Source organism: Diorhabda sublineata, chromosome 4, assembly GCF_026230105.1.
Source record: "Diorhabda sublineata isolate icDioSubl1.1 chromosome 4, icDioSubl1.1, whole genome shotgun sequence".
Taxonomy (NCBI): domain Eukaryota; kingdom Metazoa; phylum Arthropoda; class Insecta; order Coleoptera; family Chrysomelidae; genus Diorhabda; species Diorhabda sublineata.
In genome coordinates this window covers 8,728,769-8,754,506 of record NC_079477.1, presented here as the reverse complement: position 1 = coordinate 8,754,506, position 25,738 = coordinate 8,728,769, and the positions used below count along the sequence as shown (strand labels likewise).

The window sequence follows — 25,738 nt, the reverse complement described above, 5'->3', positions numbered from 1 at the left end:
TCACCTTGATTCAATGAAAACAAAATCTTACAATTTCAATTACTATTTATGGTAGTTATAAAAGATTATTTTATTGGCATTTATCCTGATATCGTTAAATGTGGCATTTACTCGTATCTGTGCATTTACCTTTGTATGCTACAACTTGTATGATCAACTCCAATAAACTATTTTAAAACGTTTATCAATCATTACAGAGATTAAAACATTCTTATTTGATTTTACTCCGAACCGCATAAACAAGTTGGCACTTTAATGTGAACAAATTATTCGTCATGTTTGTGCTACATACTAACTGAAAATTAAGTATTATTATTATTATTATTATTATTATTATTATTATTATTATTATTATTATTATTAGTATTATACGTATAATATGTAACTCTATTCAGCCATGGGTAGTCAGCATTTTTCCATTTATCAAAAACAATTCCTGTTCTTCACAATCAATATTTCATATATCTTCTTTCCCTGTTATTTTTAGTATTATTATTATATTTTAGTTTTACGGTTTTTCAATATATTTTAATAATGCTAGAGGATTCTAACTAATTGAGAAATTTCGACTTTTTGTATCAGTTTGGCAAAATCGACTAATATTTAGCTTTCGGTATTTTGTCAAAAATCCACAAAGAAAAATCATTTAAACTATAGTTTCTACCTTTTCAAATTTTCCAATATGTTAACTGTCTTAATTAGGTTGTGAGATGTGTTTTGTTGCTAATTCTTTGTGTATAATTTTCGCCACTAAATATACTATTTTTTGTCTCTTCTATCTCTTAAAAAAGCGGGTTTTAGCTCTCGATATATCGACAGTATCAAACTACAGACCCTATCAAAACATTTTGCCTCTGTTCTTTTTTGTTTCAGCTTTATAAAATACTTTTATAAATTGTTTCCAGGAATAGATCAAAAAATGATAGGGGAAATTCTTTTATATCTGCAATATACTTGAGAAATATTGCCGATTACAACAAAACAACAAATAGAAGAGGATTGTGTAGGTGGCTTAGAGGATTCAGGCACCAGAAATTGATGTGTTTGAATAAGAAAGGTTTAGCTGAATTGCTGCAAGATTATATAAAATTGACCGTAGAATCATGTATACACCAGTTTCAGTAAGTTAAGTTTATAATGATATATCGAATAGCCTCTTTCTTTTAACCTCTCTCATCTTTCTTCTGAGATTTCTCTTCCTTCCTTTATGCTGTAAAAGATCGTAAGATATAGTTCATTTATATTTTTTGTGAATTCTACATTTCATACTTTGTCATCTTCCACCTTAATCCATACAGTTACATGTAATGCTATTTCTCCTATTCTTTCCAGGAAAGTGCGAAAACATGTATTAAGACTAACGTCAAACAATGAGGATTTGCAAGTTTCTTTTTCAAAAGCCAGAATTCAGTTTTCCAAAATTCGATTGCAATCAATTCATTTATAATATTTTGCATTTCAATAGAGAATAGAAACATTACATTCTAATTCTTTTTGTAGGAATTATCAACCGATCTTGATTCCTTGACAATAATATATTCTTCTGATTTGTAAAAAAATCAACAACCATGTTAGAACTATCAAAACAATTGAAATGCTTTTCGATTTTCTCATATTATTAAGGGCAGCCAATGTACAATCGTGCATAGTGATGCAAGATCGATTTGATATTAGTCCTTTACATGTTTTACAACTTCTTCGGCCAAATTTGCAATCCATGTTGAAGCCTAATTTGGGTGAAAGCTAATACTATTTTTTTCTCTTTCTTAGATATGAACAATGGGCTTGTCTTCGCCAGAGAAAATTTTTCAGGAAAATTTATAGAGAAACGGCTTTGATGTATTCATTGTCGACGTCAGCTTACATGTACTTGGTGGCAAAAGCTTGTGCAGCTGGTAAATTAGAAAACTGCAAGTGTGCTAGTCATGGAAAGTCTGATAATTCTTCTAATTGGCAATGGGGTGGTTGCGGAGATAATACAAAATTCGCGAGGAATTTAACCTACAGATTTTTTCAACTAAGAAAGAAAGGTAAATTTTAATTGCATCTCTTTTCTAGAATTCCTATACCTTATTTAGTGTAAAAGGCTAGAGACTGGTCATTTTCCTAATTAATACATCTTGTCAACAGTATAAAAAATAAGTCTGCATTACCTTTAATAGTTTAATACAGTATTGGAACAAATAGATCAGACCTAAGTATAAAGAGAGCTACTTTGCTTTTGGTGTCAGATATGTAATCGAAACTGATTGAAACAACTAACATTCATTCTCTGGAAGGGGAAGCAGCTTTATAATTCATCCAATTTCTATTCGTAGTCAGATTTAAATAGGTGTTTAATAATATCAACGCAGTTTGATTAGGAAAATGGTGAAAAAACTTATTATTCTTCAAATGTTAGATTGACTTAATCAAAATATGCAATATGTCAATTGCCTCTTTGTTCTAATTTATCAGAATTTTGAATTTGATGCGATTCCGAACAACAGTAAAGACATTTGTAACAAAAATATCTGATGTTGGCGAATTCATAAGTTTTTCTAACTGTTGTTTGGAAATTATTCATCTTTTCATAATGCTTTGGTTTTTTTCTATGATATTGGTTGACAGTATTTTCAACTACGAGACTGCAGAATACTCAAATTGATACAAAACTAGTTTTCCCGGTGTATTGTTTCAACTGATAAACGTTTCCGTCATGTCTTCTTTACGACTTCAAATAACTCTCACTAATCTCTGAATTTTTTATACTGTTACTCATATAGGTATTTTTTATTAGGTGACATGAATCAAAGTCTTCTCAGACATAATAGTGAAATTGGGATAAGAGTTGTCATGAAAAATGAAGAGATAGTTTGCAAATGTCATGGATTATCCGGTAAGTGTAGAAATTACTTTTTAAAGTCGATTTATAAACTTGACTTTCCGTTCGCCATACAGAATCAGATCCATCACCACGACTTGCAAAAAATAATGAAGAAATCGAATATGGTGAATGAAAATGAGAACATATGATTAGTATCATGAAAGTAGTCGAAAAAAAAATTGGTTCTTATTACTGTTTGCTAGGAAAAACCATATTGGTTTATGTACTACATTAGAGAGTTGGGATAACGCAATGTCTGAAAGTTCTTACGCATTGCTATGATTTTTATTTTTTGCAAGCAGTGAACAATTATATTCAAATTAAAGAAATTTTTTTCTTTTTCTGAGATATCCTGCATCAAAAGATAAATGGAGAATATAACAATTTATAGAACTTGTAAAAGTTCTTCATATTGATACTTTCGATTATGTAGGCCAACTTGTCAACTGGATTGATTAAGCAAATAACCAACTATGCACATTTACATGTTCTAATTGTCTAACGTGTTAAAAAAATGTTCTTGGTGATCTATAAGTTCCTTCGGATAATTAATTATTCTATATTATTATTATATATTTTATTTTCAATCGATATCTTATAGTTCTGTGTTCATTACAGAACTAGGATTGCAATTTGACATCCATTTGAGGAGTTTTTCCAAGAATAATATTCAACTAATGGGATCTATATCTATACCAGAGTTTATCCGTAAAATTCTCAATACAATAAACAAAAAGGTGCGTGATCCTCTTGCAAAAACGCAGTCCTTGAAAAGACCCTACAGGAATAAATCGCAGGGTGTCAAGTCACATAACCGTACGGGCTACGAATCCTTGTCTGTCTATCCATTATCCACAATGAACATTAAGGTAATACCGCACACATAACACGTAATGTGGCAAAGCTCAATCTTTCATGACATGACGGATGTTCGCGAGTGTTGTCCAGTTGCCGATGCCAATCGTCGAGAAGTTCCAGATAACTTACGAAGTATGAGACCTCCCGTATGGATACCTGCCGATCTTTTGAGAGCGTTGCCTGACCTCTGAATATGCCGATTTCATTAATTTTCTTTAAAACTTCTCCACGTCTCCCTCAGTTTCTTTATTTGCCTAAATTTTATATAATACCTGCGACATTCTCTTTCTCTATCCATAACATTCCATTCTTAGAATGTCTCCATATATAATTCGGCTGTTTCTTCTTAATGTTTTCTATCTTCAATACCTTTCTAATGTTTTCGTAATTCAGCTTAACTTACTTAGCTTTTCAATACATTTATTTTTGCCTCATATTTTATTTTATTTCTTTGTCCAAATATGGGTCCAAATATTGATTTATTAAGTTTGTAAATACTTTGTTTTGTTCATCCAAAAATATATAAAGTATTTTACAATTTAAGTTTAGAATAGATATAATATAAGATCTAATACTTATTTAAGAAAAACATCCACTTTGAAATTTCATTCCAAAATAATAAAAAATGCATCGATAAAAAGATCCAAATTTTGAAATGGAATTATTTAAAATTAAGGTTTTATTAAGAATGCTTATGGAATTTCGTCAAATGATAGTATATTGTTAGGAAGATTTATTAATAAACTTTTAACTATTTCTCCACTTTCTATGGATATTACTAGTTACACTTTCCAAAGTTATCTAAAGTGTTATGAAATAAAATATTTTATTACCTTATTTTTTGTCATTCTCCTGAAAAGTAATCAAATTCATATTTTTCGATTATTATTTTTTTAGGTTCCTGTACTTACAAAACTTGTTTCAAAAAAATTCGTCCTTTCGAAAATATTGTGAAAGAACTAAGAAACCACTACCATAATGCCATCAAGGTAGAATCAAGTAATAACTATCAACTACACAAGAAAGGAAACAGGAAAAATTTGTTGTATCAAGAAAATAGTCCGAACTTTTGCCCCTCGACAGTAGGAAGACGATGCGAGGATGCAGGTAACTGCGATACGTTATGTTGCGGTAGAGGATTTTCTACCTTAACTAATAAAGTGAAAGAAAATTGTAAATGTAGATGGCGCAACGATAGTTCTTACCAATTAACTTGTCAGCAATGTGAGAAAGAACAACTGATTTATATTTGCCAATAACTTTTGTGATTTTTGTACCAACTGTAAGTTTTTAAATTAAACAAAATTTTATTTGAAGCATATATTTATTTTAAATTTCTTACAAGTATGAAAACTGGATTCGAAATATTGTTATACCTATCACAAATATTATGGAAATAATTGTTCATAGGTGAAGTTTTCAACTATAGCATTTGCAGTCTCTTTGAAAACCGCCGCCAAAGATTTCTGTATTATTGGCATGAGCTCCTTTATGAACATATCGAAATTTTTATTAACAACATCGTTTATCATTCCCACTGAAACATTAATAGTTATTTATTTAAAAAAAATAGTTTCAACGTTCATATATTTCGACGTACAAATACAGAAACTGATAATTATTCTAAATAAATGTGACCAGTCTTGAAAAACAGATTATTTCTTGAGACACTGCAGTATAAGAATCTCAAAAAACAAATTGGTTCGGGAAAGGCATCTTAGGTCATTTTTTGGTTATTAATTGACAATAATTTTTATATACTTTTGGGTATTCTATCATTTTCAGCGTATTGAGTCAGAATTTTGAGCACAATTCTTAAAAAGCGATGTAGTTATTAAATATAATGAGTATCTGTTGAAAATATATTGGAATATTCAATAATTTCAGTTTGAATTAGTATATTAAGGCGCCTATATGTGCTTCGCGTGTCAATTAAATTTCATTGCAAACTGAATTATTGACAAAACCTTTCAAAACATGTTTTAGTGACAAATTCTCCCGAACATATTGCAATTGTATTTGAAATATTTTTTCCTAACGTTTTATATAATATTTTTGTCGGCGTGTGAGATATATTCCTGCTAGGAATAATTATACTTACATAATACTTTATCTCCGTTAAATAAATTTGCAAGACGTGAAGTTCCTCCCCCAACATGAACTTTTAAGTCGAAAGTGTGGTATCTGAGATAAGATTCTCCATTTTTTTCATACAATTCTCCAGTAAGTTCAGCCCTAGCTGTTGTATCAGCTAAATATAGAATATTTTATTTAAAACACAAGTTACAGTAATATTTCCATCTATCAATAATCAATTGAAGGAGAACAAACTTCTCGATCTTAGAAAAATGTTAGTGAACAGTAATGTACGAGCTTGAAAAGGAGGAGGAGATACGTTTGTTCCCTACCTGGGGATATATAACTAATGTTTATGAAGAAAGAATCTCGAAGCTCATAATAGAGTGATTATAACTACACATTACCAATTAAAAATATGGCTGCAAAATCTTGATAATAAAGTAAAAATGTAACCTAAAATTTGAATTAATATCCTTCAAATCCCAAGGCTTCTTTACCAACTGCTTTCGCAGTTTTGTTGAGACCTTCTTAAGTGAAGAATAGAGCTTATTTCTTCGGAAAATCCAGTCCAAAATATGGTAAGACAAACATGTCATAACGAGAAAGAAGGCTATGAAAACCACAAACTAACCGAAAGTTTTTAACAATGCAGAGCGAGATTAGAACTTTGGATTTTTATTTCAGGAAATAAAATATAGATCTGTAAGGAAATTCCATCCAAATTGCAAGAAAATTTTATTTTCGTTTTTCGCTAAACATCTCTCAACAAATTTGACTCTAGTCCATCTTATTTGAAAGTTCTGAGGTCGACCACTCCTCATCCTTAACTAACTCATTTCTACTTTCTAATCATTTTTCAATGATCTAGAGAAAGTTTTTAATGGTTTGTGGGCTGCTTCACCACTTTTTTTCCCAATTTGCAAAGAATTTTGTTGTTCGATGTTTCATGACATACACTGCAATACGAGGATATATTGAAAAATTCTTAGCCTACTATAGACCCAAACAAAATTTCAATATCAAAATATTTTATTACTCAACATATTCTCCTCTTAATTGGATACATCTTACAATAAACCTGCAACGTCTCTAGATCTTTCAAAAAAATTTTTCTTCTTGCTCTGCAAACCAGACCTCCACAGCTATTATTACATCCTAATTGGAAGAAAATTTACGACCTTTTAAACTTTTTTTCAGTTGAGGAAAGAGATGATATTCGGACGGAGCCAAATCTGGTGAATAAGGGGGATGTTGTAGTAATTCCAACTGTAAATTTTGAATTTTTTACATGGTAACATGAGATTTTTGTGCAGGGGCGTTGTCCTGCAAACACAAACACCTTTGGATAGCTTTCCGCGTCTTTTCTCTTTAATTTTTTCCCGTAGAGTGGTCAGTAATGTCGGATAGTAATCTCCAGTTATTGTTCCCCTCTTATCCAAAAAATCAATCATGATTACTCCATGGCAATCTCAAAAAACTGAAGCAAGAACTTTTCCAGCAGATTTTTGGACACGAAATTTCTTAGGTATTGAAGAACCAGAGTGTCGCCATTCCATCTAATGTTACTTTGTTTCTGGATCATAGAAATGTACCCAAGTCTGATCCATAGTAACAATTAGGTTTAAGAAGTCTACATCGTTTTCAAACCGAGCACAGACCGAACGCGATGCTTGTATGCTTTTGGTCAACATGCAAACATTTGAGGATCCATTTTGCAGCAATTTTTGTCATACCCAAATTGACGTGAACTATATGATGAAATATTCATTGCTTCAGATATCCGCCTTAGTTCAATTCGACGGTCTGATGTCATAAACTGCATCGATATTTTCGGGGACCAACATAGAAACTGGCCTTTCCGAACGGTCATACTCTTCAATGGAAAATTTACTTCCTTTGAAGTTTGCAGTCCAATTTTTCACGGTCGCTTATGAAGGACATTGATCACCAAGGGTATTAAGCATATCTTCGTAAATCTGCTTACCTCTTAACCCTTTTAAATTCAGGTACTTGACGAAGGCACGATACTCCAATTTTTCGATTTTCACAATTTTGGTGGACATCTTTTTTCTTGCGTAACTCTGTTTTACTTTTTTGACGTCAAACTTTACACTGACACTTCTAATAAGATATTGTTCGTTGCTATGGTAACGCAATGGAACTGGTCTAAGCTAACTAGATATCAATACATCCTTGTAAAGCAAATATGGTTGTCTAACAAACCGTAATGCGTTTAAACTTGTCACTACTTGCTTCAACACATAAGGATAAGATTGAGATATTTGAAATTGCTGTTATAAAAATATTCATTCATCGTATTTTTTCATCCCACCTCGTATATTTTAGAAAAAATGTTAATTTTAAAGTTAAGATATCTATATTTACTTATATTGGCTTCCAAGTTGCCATCCCCTTTAATAGGCATGACAAGCAGTTTTCCATCTACGTTATAATGTGCCTCTATTCTTAATTTAGGTAGATCGATGTTTATCACAAAATTATGGTTCTCCAAATTGACCCTGTAATTGAAATTGAAATTTGTTAAACATAAAAGGGGAATAATTACGTCACTTACTCTAATCCTCTCACGAAATAGTCCGAACAACCCCATGCACTAACATTAGAAACAGTAATTTTCATACCAGCAGCTTCTTCCGAAAAAAAATCCGTCATCACCAATGGCTCCAATTTCGGAATATTGTATTCTGGTACACCTATTACAAAATATGATACGAAACAAGTGATATATTTGTTATCAATTCATGTATTACCTTCTACTAGATATGGCCTCAAATCTTCTACTGATGCTATCAAACATGGTATCAAATTGGGATCGTCTCTTTGACAAACATGAATGAAAGAAGCTGCATAAAAAAATTTAAAGTTATAATGGGGATCTCAAGAGAGTATTTACTGATATGCCAGCGGGAACTATTTGGCTTAAAAGCTTAGTTGGTAGGAAGAATGACGATTCTGTATCCTGCTTAAAACATAGGGAGAGCATCTACAGATTTGCCTCAGATATTGACAGCTTAGATGCTTCAACGTGAAGAAAATAGAAATAAAAAAATATTCGAACGCGACAGATACTTACTTATTCAGAAGGCTTCCAATTCGGGAGTGACGCAGAATTGTAAAAAGCCCTAACTTATTATGAACCAGACAGTTCATATTATCCGATTATCAATGATTTTATTACAAAGTTATATAGTAAAAACACCTTTCTTCATATTAATATAGGTTACAGATATAATAACTTATTTATAAATAGCTAGGATGATGCTATTCTGATGTGTGATCTTTAACAATTAGCACATTAGCAGTTGGTAGTATAGCACTTGATCTGAAATTTCACCTCGTAGATCGACTCAGATTGAAATACAGAATCGACAAATTAATTTTGCTTAGTTTTGGAAATAATTATACGAAAGAAGTGACTTCCAAGCCACAATAATTAATTGTGGAAATGTGAAAAGTATTTTAGTAAAACGTAACATGCCGATTGATATATAACTGTAACACAACAGGATACAAAGTATTTATTCTCCCTCATATTAATTTGCTACGCAGGAACCAATTCCGAAAACCATATTAGGATATTAGGAAATCTCGTATTTAAATAAAAATTTCGTTATGGAATTAGCTTTTCTCAAGTTTAAATTACAGCGTTTTGTTCGTCCATCTGGTTGGTCTTTTGGTGGCGTATTGTTTTCCCTGTCTTAATAGAAATGTTTGACTTTCAATGAACTTGAATATACATGCGCGTTAATTATGCCCAAAATAATTGAAGCATACGTAGAAAATCGTAAAAAACATACTGTCCAGCCTGGAATCATAATAAAAACACGTTAGTTTATCATTTTAGAAGTCGAAGAATCTATTTACATTTATTATTTCTTAGACCTTTTGATATGTTTATGCTTCTAATTGTTTATGATGTTTATCTGTCTTTCAAAAATTATTAAAAAAACTAATATTAAAAAAGAAGAGACCTAAAATCAAGAACATTAGAAGCATAATGAATCTATTAATATCGGAATATCGGTCTAAATATCGGAACCTAGTATTTACGGTTTTACCAATAATTGGGTTTGTTGACTTCGGTGTTTTGAACTGGATTTATGAATTAAACGAAAGATTTGATTTTTTGGGGGACTATTTTAGGAGATGAAGGATTAGTTGCAGAGAGAAAAGATGTACGGTAAAAATTGTAGATCACGTTTTTATTTCTTCAACTTTTATTCACATTCGTTTCTTAATGTTGTTCAGCAGACCGAGGAACGGCTTTTAGTTAGGTTACGCTAGGTTTACTTTAGCTTAGGTGAGGTTATATCAACAGGTTAACTTGGAAAAAAGATATTTATCTGGTGAATGTGATATGTTTTTATGATCAAGAGGAACTACTGTTACGTTTAATTCATAAACCCATTTTAAAACGCCGAACTGGAAGTCGACCAATCCAATTATTGTTAAAAGTAATAAAAGTACTGATATCCGACATCTAGTACTTCGATAAATGGATTCTGTGACTCCGAAAACATCAAATTAGCGTATTTATATTGTGATTTCTAACCAGGCAGATACGGAAATATTTCCTCGAAATAAAAGATAGGTTAGTGTACCTGTAAGTGATTGACAAATTCCAATCCTACAAACTTTAGCTATTATCTTGTTATCAATAGTTAAAATAATGATTAACATTACTCAAATTGGAAAACTTGTATATAAAAACCTATCTCCTCAAATTATAAAGATTAAATTACTACATGTCATACAACAATAAAAATGAAAAGAACTTAAAATTAATTTGTCTGCACTATAAATTAAATTCATACAGACATCGATCTCCACCTTACAGTCATACAAATTGCATGTTTCGAAGAAAACGGTAGAAACAAATTTGTTATCCGCGCCTGTATTAGCCATCGTTGGTAAAAAAATAAATACCTCAACATTAAAAATGTTTTTGAAATTATTGGATCGCATCTATTTCACAATAATTATCTCTTTATCTACTCAGCTCTTGGAATGCTTCCAAATACATAATCTCGTACAAGTTTTTGAATTAGTTAATATGGAGCATTTGATGTCTTTGATGTCCCTTGGACTCATAAAAGGCACCATATCAAAATCCATAATATATATTGACTATCTTCGATTGACATCATGAGAGATGGTCCCTATATAAAATACTGCACAGCATCTTCATGGCTTAAGTAAACATTTCTAATTATAATGAGAATTGGTTTAATTTGCGAAGTAAATGAAAATACTTACGGAGTTCACCAGATGATACCCTTAAAATATGAACTGCACCAATTAAGAAAACTACCAGAAACATTTTCGAAGAGATTTAAACAAAATAAAAACAGCTACTTTGTTTAAATAGCAAAATCAAATATAATTAGTTCCTATACAAACCATAATTACCAAATGATGTATCATTTTTGAGGAAAATTGCTGTTTGTTCTCCGATATCGTAGTATATATTTTACGAAATTATTGTTTAGCGCTTGATACAGTTTATGAACAATTATTATAGTCACAGTAAGAGATTTTATTAGGAAAACGAGTTGAGCGAGCATACCGCATTACAATTATATGTTATAATGTACGTAAACCCCACGTGAAAAGTTATATTTCCATTTTTTTTTTCAATTTAAAGGAACTACACAAAGATAAAAATGAGAAACTCTTTATTTAATTACATCATTCATTTTAAATTTAATTCGAAAAAAATTTTGATACGCCAATAAGTCGAAAACCAAGAGGAATTCGAAAAAAACTGCTTGAGCAAAAAATGTAGAGCACAAAATTTTCTACAAAAAAAGTCTGAGGTTATTTTTTCGTTATAGCCACTTTTTCTGAGTAGATCTCCATCAACGCCGAAAGCCGGAGCATCCCCTCACGAATTCCTGCCAGTACGAATTCAAGCCAATTGCTGCTCTTCGTTTTCAAAAAATTAAAATCCATCATGATGGATGAGATCCTCTATTTTGTATTCAGGTAAGCTCGCATAATTTTCGAAAATCTTGGGAGATGAAGAGTTATCTTGGCCACATAAGCACTTAAAGTTTCAATGGATATATTTCATCAGTCACCTTATAAACAACCAAATACCACGAGTGATTTGTCTTTCGTGTTATTATCAATATTTTCATGTATATAACACACATAAACTATTTCTTGATTTCAAATGAACTAACATTTAAAAAACGCGATCATGAACACTACCTTCGTTCACGGTTGATTATTATTTCAATATTCACAGACATCTTAATAGTTTCTTTTTCACAAAAATGTTATTCATTTTGAAGTTTAGAATATCAGCTTTAAATCCTGAGAAAAGCATTCTCAGGATGATGTATCCTTATTCTTACAATTGAAAATTCATGATCATCACCGACAACCACGCGCGTGCGCAGTCAACGTGTTTACAAGTCATATGCCGAGTTCGTCCTGCATTACTATACTATCTGAACAGTGTTTTTTACATAAATAAGTAGGATTTTTGATTGAAACCAGTGCCGAGACTGTGAAGGAAATAATCTGAATGAGGTAAAGATTATGTAACAATATGGAAAATAGTTAGTAGAAGTGAAATGATGTTATGTGGCCTTGTACAGTTTTAGTTAGAATCATTCAGTTGTGAGTAAGTGCATAGGAATTCTTGAAAAAATTCGATTGTTCCTCGAATATCTAGTTATTGAATTGAATGTAGTTCAATTTTCCGAGTCCATGCAAGCTTGTATATTACGGTGAAAATTTTGAGGTTAGGAAAAAATTCCTGAGAAAACCAATCTGTAGAGAATTTCATGGTGTACATTTTTTACTTCAACACTTTTTTTCGAATTCCTCGTAGCTTTCGAGTTATTCGCGATTCAAAATTTTTTGAAGTTTTGAGTCCCAAAATTTCGAACATCCGTGCCTGTAATTTTGTTAAGAGCTGCTAGACTTATTCAGTATTCCAAAACCTCCCAGAATCTAGAAAATCAAAACCGCCCAATTTGCGCGTACTACTTTTATTTTGCAAGAAACTTTTTGGAATTAAACAACTGAATACTAAAAACAAAATATATTATCTCCATCTAAAATAGTGACTAAAATTGTAATTCGCCACACTCCGTCTTCATTCTCTAGTGTAAGCAAATTGCCTGTTCCTTCTCGCCTTCATTCCAAATTTTCTACAGTCTAACCAAACAAATTGAAGAACTTATCATAAATGAACCAGCATTGGAATTGAAAATAAGTAAAAAGCGCAAGGTACTATATCGCAGATGAGGCAAAACCACACATAAATTGAAGAAATCTTGAGTAGAGTTTGAGAGGTTTTTTGCAAACAAAAACTATAATACGTACTTTGTAAATAGCTCTTTAACGACAGCGTACATTTTAAAGCTGAAAAAACGCGACAGAGATGCCGTGAACAATGACACCAACATTTTTGTGATCAGCTCGCGATTATCGGTATCAGAAAGAAACGTTTTTCCGCTTAACTTTTCATGTTTGTGATATCATTATCTTCCAGCTTCTGGTTTTCTTTTCATAGTTAACATTATTTGTTATATTTTGGACTAAATATGTGAAATTTAATCATAATGTACTGTTAATATTACTTTAAACTTTCTTTTGGCCATGTTTTATAAGAAATACTACTTTGGGTGAATTCCATTTCCCCAATTGTTGTATAATACACAAAAAGACATTTTTTTTGCAAAATCGGTTTCAACAAACTAATTGTATTAGTCTTTGCCATCATCCACATCCACATCCAATCCTCTCAGTTGGCTTAAAGCTAGTAGTGTCTATAGTATTTTCGGTGGTAAACGCATTTTCTTCTATTTTTATTCTATTCATTACTGTAATTCCGTGCCTGAAGTAAGTAGATTTAGATCTCGGAAACGATCGATACCTAGATTAAGAGACGAGAAACCATTCTAACCATTCTTCTTGATAATTATTTGAAATTGATAATATTGAATATTTTAAGTGACCAAAAACTTCTTGCATATTTTTATTTATTTTTGATTTTGATTTTCCACTTTCTAATCACTCATAATATTTGAAACCACCGACGAAAGAGGATGAGGGTCCATTTTTACTCAAATTGTGGTTAAAGTTATTTTGGATGGTAAACATTTGGCAGAAAACATCAGCGTAACTGTTTCCAGGAAAAAAGACGAGATTAGAGAGCTTAGGGGCATTTTAAATATACCTATGCAGAAAAAGAGGAATGAGGGTGTTATGGATGTAAGCTAAATAAATGAGGTTTCTCAAACTATTATTGGCTGTAGCTGTCCATTTCCTGTTGTTCTGGTTGCAACAGATGACTATTCTGGTTATGTTTATTTCTGTAGTGTAGTGTAAATCTTGTTGTATGTGTGGTATATTTCTTTAGTGCCATTTTTTTACATAGACAATGAATTTACTGGCTGTTTCAGTCAATTTAAGTACTATAAAAGAAGGAAATTTTCTAGTCGAATGCCGGATGTTGGCAAGAAATTATTGTTATGTACTTATAAGATTTGTGCTAGCCGTGCGTGTTTACATCTTTAATATTCTCAAAAAATGTATGTTTTTTTTATTATTGACTTTGATCATAGCAAAATTGTTTATAGAAAACTTTGTTTTCCTTATCTACTCTATTAAAAGAGTTTAATTCACTACTTTTTAAAAGTTGTGCCTTTGGACCTTCATCCTTTTCCCTCTGTGGTTTTCTCAAAGCTCCTACATCATCACCAGATAGATTTCAACATTACAAAGCCTCCTTCGTGAATTTGCGAAGAGGGACTAAACCTAATGTTAAGGCGTTATTTAAGATCGATGTTTTATGAAATATACTGCGCACATCATCTGACTTGATGACTATAGTAGCAGATCGACAACCTTCAACAGATCCAGAATCAGTAATAAAAATTCATTCACCGTATTTTTAAATCATACCTCGTAATTAATAATATGTGAAAACACAGAGGTATTATCTTTCCTGATTTAACAATTAGTCATATGAATTAATCACAAAATAACGCGTGTTTGTTGAAAAAATTGAAGGCTAAAATTCTCCAATTAACTTCAAAATTACGAATTTCCTTTCGAACAAGTAATTAGTTGTAATTTGTCATCCCGCACTATATTTATCAAAATGAAAAGATTAATGATACGGATTGAAATTTTTTAAAAGCTTTCGAAAAAATTAATTTATTTTGTCGTCATCTCATGAAATTATAATTAGCACAACAATAGAAAGCACTTCAGAAGAACGCAGGATTCTATTTAGGAGTATGTCCGATCCATAGTTTCACTTCTTGCCATTGATTTCTATATTTTTTTGATTTTATAATTGACGGCAAAGAAAGCAGAAGCTGAAATTTCATTTTACACATTTCATATCAGTTTCTGTGAGATTCTGTGTTTGTCTGTTTGAAGTTCTTTCTAGCAAAGGCTGGTTTTGGCGAAAATAATTAATTTCAATTAAAATTCGAGAGATGTATCCCATAAAAACTTTAAATCATTCAATCTATGATTCAAACTAATTTTTGAAGAGCTTCAATGATCTACGTAGAATTCCCATATAGAAATTCTATTATAACATTTGTATCTATTATACTACAACTCAGCTATTTAACATTGGGATTTCACTGAAGGTGTTTTATTTACTTTTACTTCATTTTTTCCTTCAGTAAGTATATAACACGCGAGTGTTCTTTAAATTTTGGAAGCAGACGCAACGCCTACGAGTTTCTATTCTCGATTTTGTCTTGATCTGACTTTTTTTGTAGACATAACACCTTTCCACTACACTGCAAGAGTCATAATATACTAGAATGTTATATGTTGAAAAACTAACTATATAAACCACAACTTTTAATAATGAAATAAAACTAATGTCTACTCGAATCAATTATTTATTACAGAAATATACAATATAAATAATAACATATCACTAAATTAGAATAAATTACACCAAAAACGCATCATAAGGTACCTGAGAAAATATCTTATCAGCGAAATTTCGCATAAGAATTAAGAGCTTCTTCTTTAGATGTGGTTTCATTTCTTTGAGTAATTCTTGTGAATTGCTATTTATAAATAAATTCAGTGCTGCCTCTAAAATCGACAAACACAATCATTGAATTATAAAATCATTAATTGATAATGCAGTTTTCAATAACTATCAATATCTATATGCATTGTAATATTTGTCTGTCGCGCTTCGATAACCAAGTTATTATCTTCAGATCCTGAAGGTAAACTAAAACCTAATGACTTGACTTACCTGTTTTATACTAAATTTTCCCACCAATGAACCTCGACCCGCGAAAATTAATTCCAGCAAGAAAACCTCCTTGGTTGGAATCTTCAAATTAATTCCTTGACTACTAAACTATAGAGTGGGCTGTAAAGGATTGGCCCCTTATCCCTATTTAAGCTACTCTTACATGTAGCAATTTCAATGCTCTCAAATGTATCCAATAATTTATTATTGGATACATTTCTTAACAATTTTACATTTATGTCATGATTATGACTGACAGCGTGATCGGCAATACTCGATTTTCCGGTGCGTCCATAATTTAAATGTGCTATGTGCTCTTTAAACCGGATAATAACGTATCTCTTAGTTTGCCCAATATACTTCCCACAGCTAATTTCATATTTACTAAATTTGGTATTTGGAAAAGAGTGGTATATATGAAATTAGTTGTGGTGATTGTGATTGAAAGCATTGAAATCACTAAATGTGAGAGTAGCTTAAATAGAGACAAAGGACCAATTCCTTACATCCCACTTTATAGTTTAGTCGTCAAGGAGTAAATGTGAAGAGTCCCGCTAAGGAGGTTTCCCCGCTGGAATTAATTTTCACGGGAGAAGGTTTATTGGTTGGAAAATTTAGTATAAAACAGGTAAGTCAAGTCATTAGGCTTCAGTTTACCTTCAGTCCCTGAAGATGATAACTTAGTTATGGAAACGAGAGTCAGACAGTGTAATTGTGAGTATTGGTGTAGTGATAGTGGAAACAGTTTGTTCAGTATGAATATCACCAGAAACTCCAAAATCAGTTTCTAATTTATATTTTCTTGAAATCGTAATAGTATTGCTAAAACTTACGTAGAACAGTGTTGCCATTATGTATACCATCAACTCCCATTTTAATCTCCTTTACATTGAAGTCCATCTTCATTTGTTGAACAATTAAGTATGTTCTTCCGTTAATATCTCGAGGAGATCCTCTTAAGTACACTTTGATTTTAACGCCCTCTAAAAATATTTTTTATACTGTATACATGATAACCAATAATAAAAAATAAAATATGAAAACTCATAAATGTTACATTGTCGAGATAGAATGAAGCCAATTCCTTAAAAAATGTAGTCGTTATTTTAACTTGAGATCAAACGTGTCAGCATATCAGCATGATGTTAGTCAAGCATCGCTTTCCCTCTAAATAATCTGTAGAGATGGAATTTTAAAGCACTGTAACCATATGTTACCTAATTAATAATATTTATGTGATATTTCCTCGGTTTTTCGCTTATCCGAATGAGAATGTTAGATTTCGCTTCGTTTAACCTCCGGTCATTGTTAGTTTTAGCTTGCAAGTACTCAAAGTGAGACGACGTTCAAACACCAAGATGTGCCTACACTACACGGCTTACTTAATTTTGGTTTACTTAAAAGTAAATCTTGCGGAAGTGAAAATCTTCGAGTTCTCAAGATCGTGGTTATAATAAGCGAGAGCGCATTTTGTAGCAGCAGTTGCCACTTGAACGTCCATGTTGCCAAGTCTGCGGATTCCAAAAAACTGAGCTCCTTAGTTTTATTGTTAGTTTGTTAGACACTTAATCCAAGAGAGATTTTGACTTTCTATTTTTACTGCTTAACTACAATGATACTAACCGTATTCGCCCCAGTAATTTCCTCCACCTGATGCTTGAATTAATATAAGAATTCCACTTGATTCATATTTGGCTTTTGCTGTTATTCTTGGTATAAACATCGTGAATTGGTATTGATGCGTATTTAAATCGGATCTGAAAATATGAATATAAGTTTTATATATGTCATAAACCAAAAGGAAACGTGGGTGATTACATTTAATGTCGAGGAATTATGATATTGATGGTAATACGAAAATAAAACCTGTCCGCATCCGTGCGTATTCTCTTTCAATGCAAAACTAAACAAAAATAATGTGCAGTTGAAATCCCCATTTCATTTACTGTAGCTTTATTATCAAAATGCCCAATGGTAACATAGCAATATTCATAATTACTAGATATTGTTATAAATAATGAAGTTATTTAGGAAATTGGTGACGAAAATGCTTTAGAAGCTGATAGTTGAGTAGTAGGTACTGGGATCTGGCAAATTTTGGGAGTTCCCAATGGCGCTGACCGGATCATGAAAAACTAGATTCAGATTCATACATAGATGATAAATTGCGGATTTAATTCACCTATAAAAAACTGGAAAGAGAAATTGAAAACACCAAAACGATTTGCTAATATTGGGTTTAGAAAAAATATATCTAAACTCATGTCCCGATAATATGTGACAAAAGTTACTCTTATTAGAAAAAAAGACTTCTACTTTAATATGAAATGTTCTGATAAGTTGCCAGGAACTCTAAGAAACAATGAGACTACAAAAATTTATTCAATAGATTACACATCAAATTTGGGAAGCAACTATTTCCATAATTAGTGGCAATTTAAGAAGAGAACGAACGAGAATCTCAAAAAATTTTAAATTGAATTACTTGAATTTAGAATTGTGGTTTCAATCTACAACGCATACTTAACTATTATAACTTCGTTAAAAAGTACCCAAGCTTAGATTGGTGGTTCCAGGGCAACAACGCATTCTTAATGACTAAAACTTGTTTAAAAACTATCTAATTGTGCTTGTTTGCTGAAACTTTCTAAACGAATGCTTCTGGTGCAGAAAAACTGAAAAACAAAGACCATACCTTACAGCGGCAACACTTATATTACTAACACCAAAGGCTTCGATATCCCTAAATATAGCTCTGTAACCATCTGGTCCTGTTCCAAGTGCTAATTGTATTTGATCAATAACTATTGGTTCAGGATCATAAATATCCAGTTCTGGAATTCCGTTCCTAAGATTGGCTATAAGAAAATTGGTTGATTGCTTCAAGCAAGTGTTCACATTAATATCGTCTTTATAACATTGCTTTATAAAATAAACTGTAACAGAATGGAAAGTTTGTGATTAGCTCCTATTTGTTACAACAGTTTTATAAAAAAAATAGACAATAAGTAAATTTTTATGGTCATACGAGGTTTGTCACGCATTGGTGCTATGTGTTATTCAGTAACAGTCCAATAACTCGTTTGAGAATGAAACAAATTTAATACAATATTAATATTTATAATCAGAAGGTATTGTTGCTTCGATGTAGGCAGAAGCTTCGCAGGGAGGGTTGTAATATAAAGATGCTGCTTGTGGATGTGGATATACACGGTGATAGTAAGAGGATTCATCACGTACAGTGCAGTGGTCTAGGGAAGTAGAACTGGTGTAGACAATACTAGAATCATACTTTTGAATGTGTAAGGACTGACCTGTATATGTACAGCCGGGATCACGAGAATATGCCTAACGGCTGCAGAATACGTGGTTTTAAATCTTCCACATCTCATGGGGTACCTTCACTCACAATGTTAAGGGAAGGATCCACCAGAGATGAGCCGAAACCCAGCTGTGGTCAGGTCTAGAACATGCTCAAGATGAAATACCAACAAAGTTTAGCTTTGAGAATATTAGAAATGAATAAAAATAGTATACGGATGGTTCCAAAACAGCAGACAAACCTGGAATAGGAATACGGGTTCAGAACTGAACTCTTTGAGAGCTTGCGCAAATCACCAAATATTTTAGAGCAGAAATAAAACATGAAATTGGAAGAAATTATCATATTGCCGATAGCTGAGCAGCTATTAGTGCTCCAAACCTCAATTTTATAAGTTCCAAACATGGAAATGTCTGGATAAGTTGAATCAGCTGGGCTACAAGAATAAAATTACCCTCTAATGGGTTACACGTCATGCTACGGTAAAGGGAAATGAAATAGCGGATAGGTATACTAAAGTACAGTGAATATACCTTTTATAGGACCAGAACCCTTCTGTGGAATCGGCTACAGGACAATATAGCAAATGATAAGAAAATATAAGAAATCAGATACTGAGATAATCTACGGGGGCTGAAACAGGCAAATATACTGCTGGGAAACTATAACCAAAAAGATCTATTTCATGCTTCAACTCAAGTAAGTACAATTATTGGCAGGAGTCTTGTCGAGGCACATGACAGACATTGGACACGTGAAGACAATAGATTCGGCAGAGGATGTAACGTGCCAATTCAAATAAAACGAAATCTTAGATTACGTATTTGTAGGTCATTGAACCTGATCGTATGAAATAGATCTTTGGCAACAAGAGGTATGCTACGCTCTCAGTGCCAAAGCAAGAAAGGGAAAGAAATCCTTTAGGTTGCAGTATAGATGACACTCTGAATTATACATAGATACATTCTTAGAAGATACGAAACAAAACTACAGAAATATATAGTTTCTCTCATCATATATTGAAAATGTATTTTTTGGACTTATTATGTATTGAATTTAATTATACTTTTTTAGTAAGTACCTGTAAAATACAAAAACTTTTTTAATGTCTCTAAAATAGTTTTCAGATCATTGGTCTAATTGGCTACTTAGTTAAATGACGTATTCACGATAAAATTTAGCTTAAATTAAATAAATATCTTGAAATTACAACATTGTTTAACTTTAGTATAAATTAAATTCATATGGAAGTCGATGTTCCTCCAACGCTCGTACAAATCGAATGCCGAAATGAACAAAATTATTAATACAAGACAGTGTAGACTTAAATTGCACTTGGTGTACTGTTCGGGTCATAGCCGGTACAAAAATCAATTACCTCTGAAATGAGTTTTCGGTTAACCCATTATGAATCAATGATTATTTATAGCAGTTGATTTTACTGTTAGACTTTTAATGAACTACAAATTATACCTTTATTTTAACGGGTCTTTCTGTCAGTATTTTTAATAACTGAATATAAAGACACATAATTATGAATACATTCAACTTGGAATTTTCGATTGTTGTTATAATTTGTTTTTTCAATGTTCAAAATCAATCGGCATATCTTCAAATACATTTTTAGAATATATTCTTACATAGGTATATCTCTGAATTTGGTTTATTTACAAAGGGTTTTTCGTAGTTGATTCAATAATAATTTTAAGAATTGATAATAAAAAAAAAATAAGTAGAGCAATAAAATTCGAAATTAATATCATAGGATAACATATATTTGGTGTATGTCGACGTTGCTAATTTGAAGTTAGGTTCACAAAACGGTGTGTTTCAATTTGTACATGAAACAATAGATAATTATCTGATTCATTTGTTTATACCGCAGACGTTGGAAGTTTTAGAATATATTTTACTTTATAAATGAATAAATTACTTAAAATAGCATATACTTACAATCGTTTGTTGTCACACAACAAATTAAAGCAAAAATTGCCCAAAAAAATGACCAATAATTCATAACTACAACACGAATGTTCACAAATTTTTCAAGATATCGAGAAACAGTTAGTGAAGACAGCGACTGACCTCCTTCAGGTAATGTGGCCGTGACCCTCACTCTTGAAGAAGGAAAATTCTTGATGGAGGGATTTAAGTAGATCATCAATCGAATAGAAGTGGGAGAAATGGTGTATCAAATAAACAAAAGTTCTGAATTAGTTCTCAGTCCAAAAATTATGAAGAATTTCATTTTTTTGTTACCTACCGGGTAATTCAATATATTATAAATTGTTTCCATTATAATGGAAGAATAAAAAATTTGATCGATAAAAATGAATATGTGCCCCTACTTATATATGGGGGCACCAACGATAAGATAAAATATTGTAAACAGACTGTTGTGGATAAGATTTAAGCCATAACACCTAAGTACAATGGACTATTGTATATTTTCTTATCATCATTCTCTCTCTCGTCGTTGACAATATATTGAAAAATATAAATGAAAGTAATGAAAATGTAGTATCTGCCTCCTACCATAGGAGGTGACATTAGAGGGTTTTAGAACAATAAAGTCTAAAACGTTTGCAGCACGCATTCGATGTAGTGTTGGGTCCCAACAGTAAATGCAGTTTCCAGATGGCACAGCGAGTAAGAATCGTGCGTTAAACGCTAGAAACGTTCAATAATGGTGAGCATCGTATTCTTCCAGTAACAGATGATGAAACATACATACAATATGGTATTCCTACAACCCAAGAGACCCGTGAATGGATTTATGAAGATTCACTAACATCAACAATAACGAAAAAGTAAAGGTTTGGCAAGAAGTTTTTATTTCAATCTTCATATTTTAGGATTTTCTGCATAAAACATTCACAGTTAATAATGAATCAAGATCTATGTAGAGATGAAACTAACTGAAACATAATTCGTATATTACTTAAAATGAAACTCTCTAATAATCTAGAATTTGAATATTTTCCGTCTTGGAAAGGTACAGCTTAGGCTGATGTAGTGAGATCGGGCAGTGCCAGTGAGACATGGATCTTGAATAATGAATAAACTATAGATATGTTTAAAGTTGAAAAAAAGTGCCAAAGAAGTTCACTAAAGATTATTTTTGATAGATAAAATCTTCTTTTGTCCACCACCGCTTTATTCACTAATTTAATATCATGTAACCGGTTTTTCTGGAAAATTAAAATGGGCTGAAAGTAAAACATCATTTTTCATACTGATAAAGCCAGGCCAGAGTAGATATAAGCAATTCTGAAAGAAGCCATTTAAAAAATTTATCGTCATGAATAAGCCTATTGCTGACAGGAAGTTACCAGTCATGTTTGTTTTGACAAAACATTGAACATCCTTTCGTAATTTAATAGCAACTAATAATTATGATTTTGGAATGTGTGGAGCGATGGGTCAAATAAACAGTGGTGTTGTCTTATTTTTTTTTACCGGAACACGTATATATAATTATATAGACCGGGCCGATCCTGGGTAGGCGGCCGCTCTGTGCGGTCTCATATCCCAAATTTAACATGATAATCCTGGCGGCGACGTTTTTTTTTGCCCATTTGGGTATGGCAATAAACTATACCAGGGATGAGTAACGTATGGTCCGTGGGCCGCTTGCATTAAAATTTATGTATGAAATCTTTACTTAAAGTTTTTTATTTTTTTCTTATAATGTTTATTATAAATAGAGTTTAATTCCCGTTGAACCGTTTCAAAAACCGTTTCACATATTTATTTCGGTTCGGTTCGAGTTCCGGTTCAGCAGAAACAAAACGTTCCGGACTCCGGTTCACGGTTCGGAAAAACAAGCCGGTTGTTTCCGGTATTTGTTCCGATTCGAGTTCGGTTCAAACCCTTCTTTATAATAATACATATAAAAATTCGTCAAATACTAGGGAAAAAAATCAGCAATTCTTTTTATTTTTTTTTTCAATACGTCAGCCAATTCTCGTTATCAGAAATCATCTTTAGTTCTGGAACGCATTCATGTCCAAAAAGGAAGTACAGGAACGACGTTCCGGAGCGTTCCGGCTCGACAACACCACTGCAAATAAATATACAATGTTGTGTATATCTTAAGCTCTTTATTGCAAATAACATCCTCAATATCACCATCCAAGTTATTTAAGTTAATATTAGGTACATTTATTATAATTCATTTTGGATCTGGTAAAAATTACAAAGATTGATACTAATTTAATTTAAAAAATAATACACCCTACTTATTTACAATATAGGTTGCTTGATGAAAGCAAATTTATCCATATTTAAAAAATACTTATGCCTCCTTCTTTGGTACATAGAAAGTTGTTAGCGGAACGTTCGACAATAACGTGTTGGCTATATTCAGGAACAATACTGAAAGCTTCTGTTTTAGCTGTGGCAACATTACATTGAATACTTCCTTTCCGTTTTGGCGGAGGAATAGGTTGATGGCTTGAGCTACAATGAAAATTGATAAAATTACTTAAAATAAGGTAGAGACTAGTTCTGTTCTAACAAAGTGATTTCAAGAATTTCACATTATTGTTACCACTTTATTCAATTGGCTTTGACTTAAAATTTATATTTTTGAATTTCTTTTTCCAGTGAGTCTATTCGTTGGATCTAATAAGACTGTTGCATTGATAATCTTTCAAATGTGTTCCAATTATCATTTTATGGCTGCTTCGTAAGTATATATAGCAACTGAAAACGGAAATGGCTAAGAATTACCACCCCGGTACAAAGATCGTTTTCTGACTGTATCTATTTGCGGAGGTATAGCCACGTCGTCTTCTGAATACTTATAATATTTCGGTTTGAGTTGCAATCACAGTACTTTTTACTTAGTTTTTGATTAAATAAATAGGAAAACATGGTTCCATCAACATATTTTCAATATAGTACATGACTGGAATGGGCTAATGAACATGTAAGAAAGCATAATTTTGAATGAAGGCCCATATTATTAAGAGATAATTCGAGTTTGGATGGCTTTGCGTGTTTCTGAATGGACTCTTACTTGAATGCCCTGAAATCGAACACCATTGCAGAAAATGCATTTGTTCAAAGGTTGAACTTTTATTATTTGGGGAGGAAATTGTTTTGATAGTCGTTGCACAAAATTATGAAAAAGAAGTTGGTGAGAAGTTTGGTTTGTGCTATAATTAGACAAACTTTCCTCTTTTTATACGATAAAACTCGACCATCTACGTGCAAGAACAGTAGAAGATGCTTTGGTATCCATCCCGCAACTATCACCGCCCCCTTAAACGTCAGATCACAATATCATCAAGCATATTTAGAGCCAATGTCAAATTCCTATTAAGTACCCCGATAAATACTCCAATAACTTCAATAGCTTTTACTCAATGTTTGAAAATCAATCGATTCAGCAATTTTAATAACTACTGAGGAGTTTTTTGCCTGTAATTGAGGTTAGAAAGAAACATACTCGTTATTAATTTCTGTTTTGTAGAGAAGCCGACAAAAGATTACCTTTTTGATAAATAGTACAGTATGAATCTATGTACGTGGTAAATTCATAAAGTATTTGAGTAACAGATATATGATGTATCAATGATATCTCAGGCGAATAGGTCCTGAATTGTGCTATAATCGTGATAGAAATGGTTAAAAATGGAAGCTCTTATTCTTTCTTCCGTCGCCTGCAAGCTTCGGTTGGCGATTAAGCTCTTGCATGTACAAGTATGTTCTCAAAGTATTCATGATGAAGAGCTTGTATAGCAGCGCGTGATGAGAGATACAAGAGTTGATCCCACGATACGACAAGTGTCGAAATTCTAATTTTTGACTATGTTAAAAGCAGCTGAAACATTGATGTACTCGCCGTGGAGGCGCTAACCACCGCGGAGCCCTGTGCGAGGTAATATTAGGTGGGCCATTCTTCGGAAAACTTATTATTAAAATTATGCACTTCAAACCTATCTAGAGTACTTTTGTCAGTGTTATATCTCATCTACAACTGATAGATCATGTATCAATGATATGTCAGCCAGATAGGTAGATGGTTACAAATGAAAGCCCTTACTCCTCCCGTCGCCTGCGAGGTTCGATTACTGATTGAGATCTTGGATGTACAGGCATGTTGTGAAGGTATCCATAATGAAGAGCTTGTACGGCAGCACGTGATGAAGGATACAAAAGTTGATCCAACGATACGACAAGTGTCGCAATTCTATGGCGGCTATGTTAAAAACAGCTGGAACATTGCTGTACTCGCAGTGGCGGCGCTAACCACCGCCGAAACCTGTGAGAGATGATATTAGAGGGGCCCTTCTCTGGAAAATTCTGAAAATTTGGATGCTCAATTGAA

General features: G+C 32.2%; 2 protein-coding genes across 2 annotated transcripts in view; one reads left to right on the top strand and one right to left on the bottom strand.

Annotated features, from left to right (window-relative positions):
- The first annotated feature begins 607 nt into the window (after nt 1–607).
- On the top strand, nt 608–5,040 carry LOC130442374 (protein Wnt-9a). Its single transcript, XM_056776429.1, has 4 exons — nt 608–1,121; nt 1,771–2,030; nt 2,780–2,878; nt 4,622–5,040. The coding sequence occupies exons 1-4, from the start codon at nt 1,039–1,041 to the stop codon at nt 4,981–4,983; spliced, it is 804 nt and encodes a 267-aa protein (XP_056632407.1). The 5' UTR covers nt 608–1,038; the 3' UTR covers nt 4,984–5,040.
- The window catches only part of LOC130442972 (uncharacterized), a 37,937-nt gene continuing 17,237 nt past the window's right edge, over nt 5,039–25,738 (bottom strand). Inside the window, exons 5-14 of the mRNA XM_056777394.1 lie at nt 23,705–23,862; nt 18,775–19,001; nt 17,703–17,836; nt 16,913–17,062; nt 11,081–11,158; nt 8,575–8,667; nt 8,379–8,517; nt 8,189–8,322; nt 5,826–5,975; nt 5,039–5,261 (exon numbers count right to left, since the gene is read on the bottom strand). Of these exons, the coding sequence (XP_056633372.1) occupies nt 5,113–5,261; nt 5,826–5,975; nt 8,189–8,322; nt 8,379–8,517; nt 8,575–8,667; nt 11,081–11,158; nt 16,913–17,062; nt 17,703–17,836; nt 18,775–19,001; nt 23,705–23,862 (1,412 nt within the window). The 3' untranslated portion in view covers nt 5,039–5,112. The remainder of the gene's footprint in view (nt 5,262–5,825; nt 5,976–8,188; nt 8,323–8,378; nt 8,518–8,574; nt 8,668–11,080; nt 11,159–16,912; nt 17,063–17,702; nt 17,837–18,774; nt 19,002–23,704; nt 23,863–25,738) is intronic.

Coding starts and splice junctions, on each gene's coding strand:
- LOC130442374 (XM_056776429.1), top strand. CDS start 1,039: ATGTGTTTGAATAAGAAAGGTTTAGCTGAATTGCTGCAAGATTATATA. Junction 1,122..1,770: donor TCATGTATACACCAGTTTCA/GTAAGTTAAGTT, acceptor TCTCTTTCTTAG/ATATGAACAATGGGCTTGTC. Junction 2,879..4,621: donor CAAATGTCATGGATTATCCG/GTAAGTGTAGAA, acceptor TTATTTTTTTAG/GTTCCTGTACTTACAAAACT.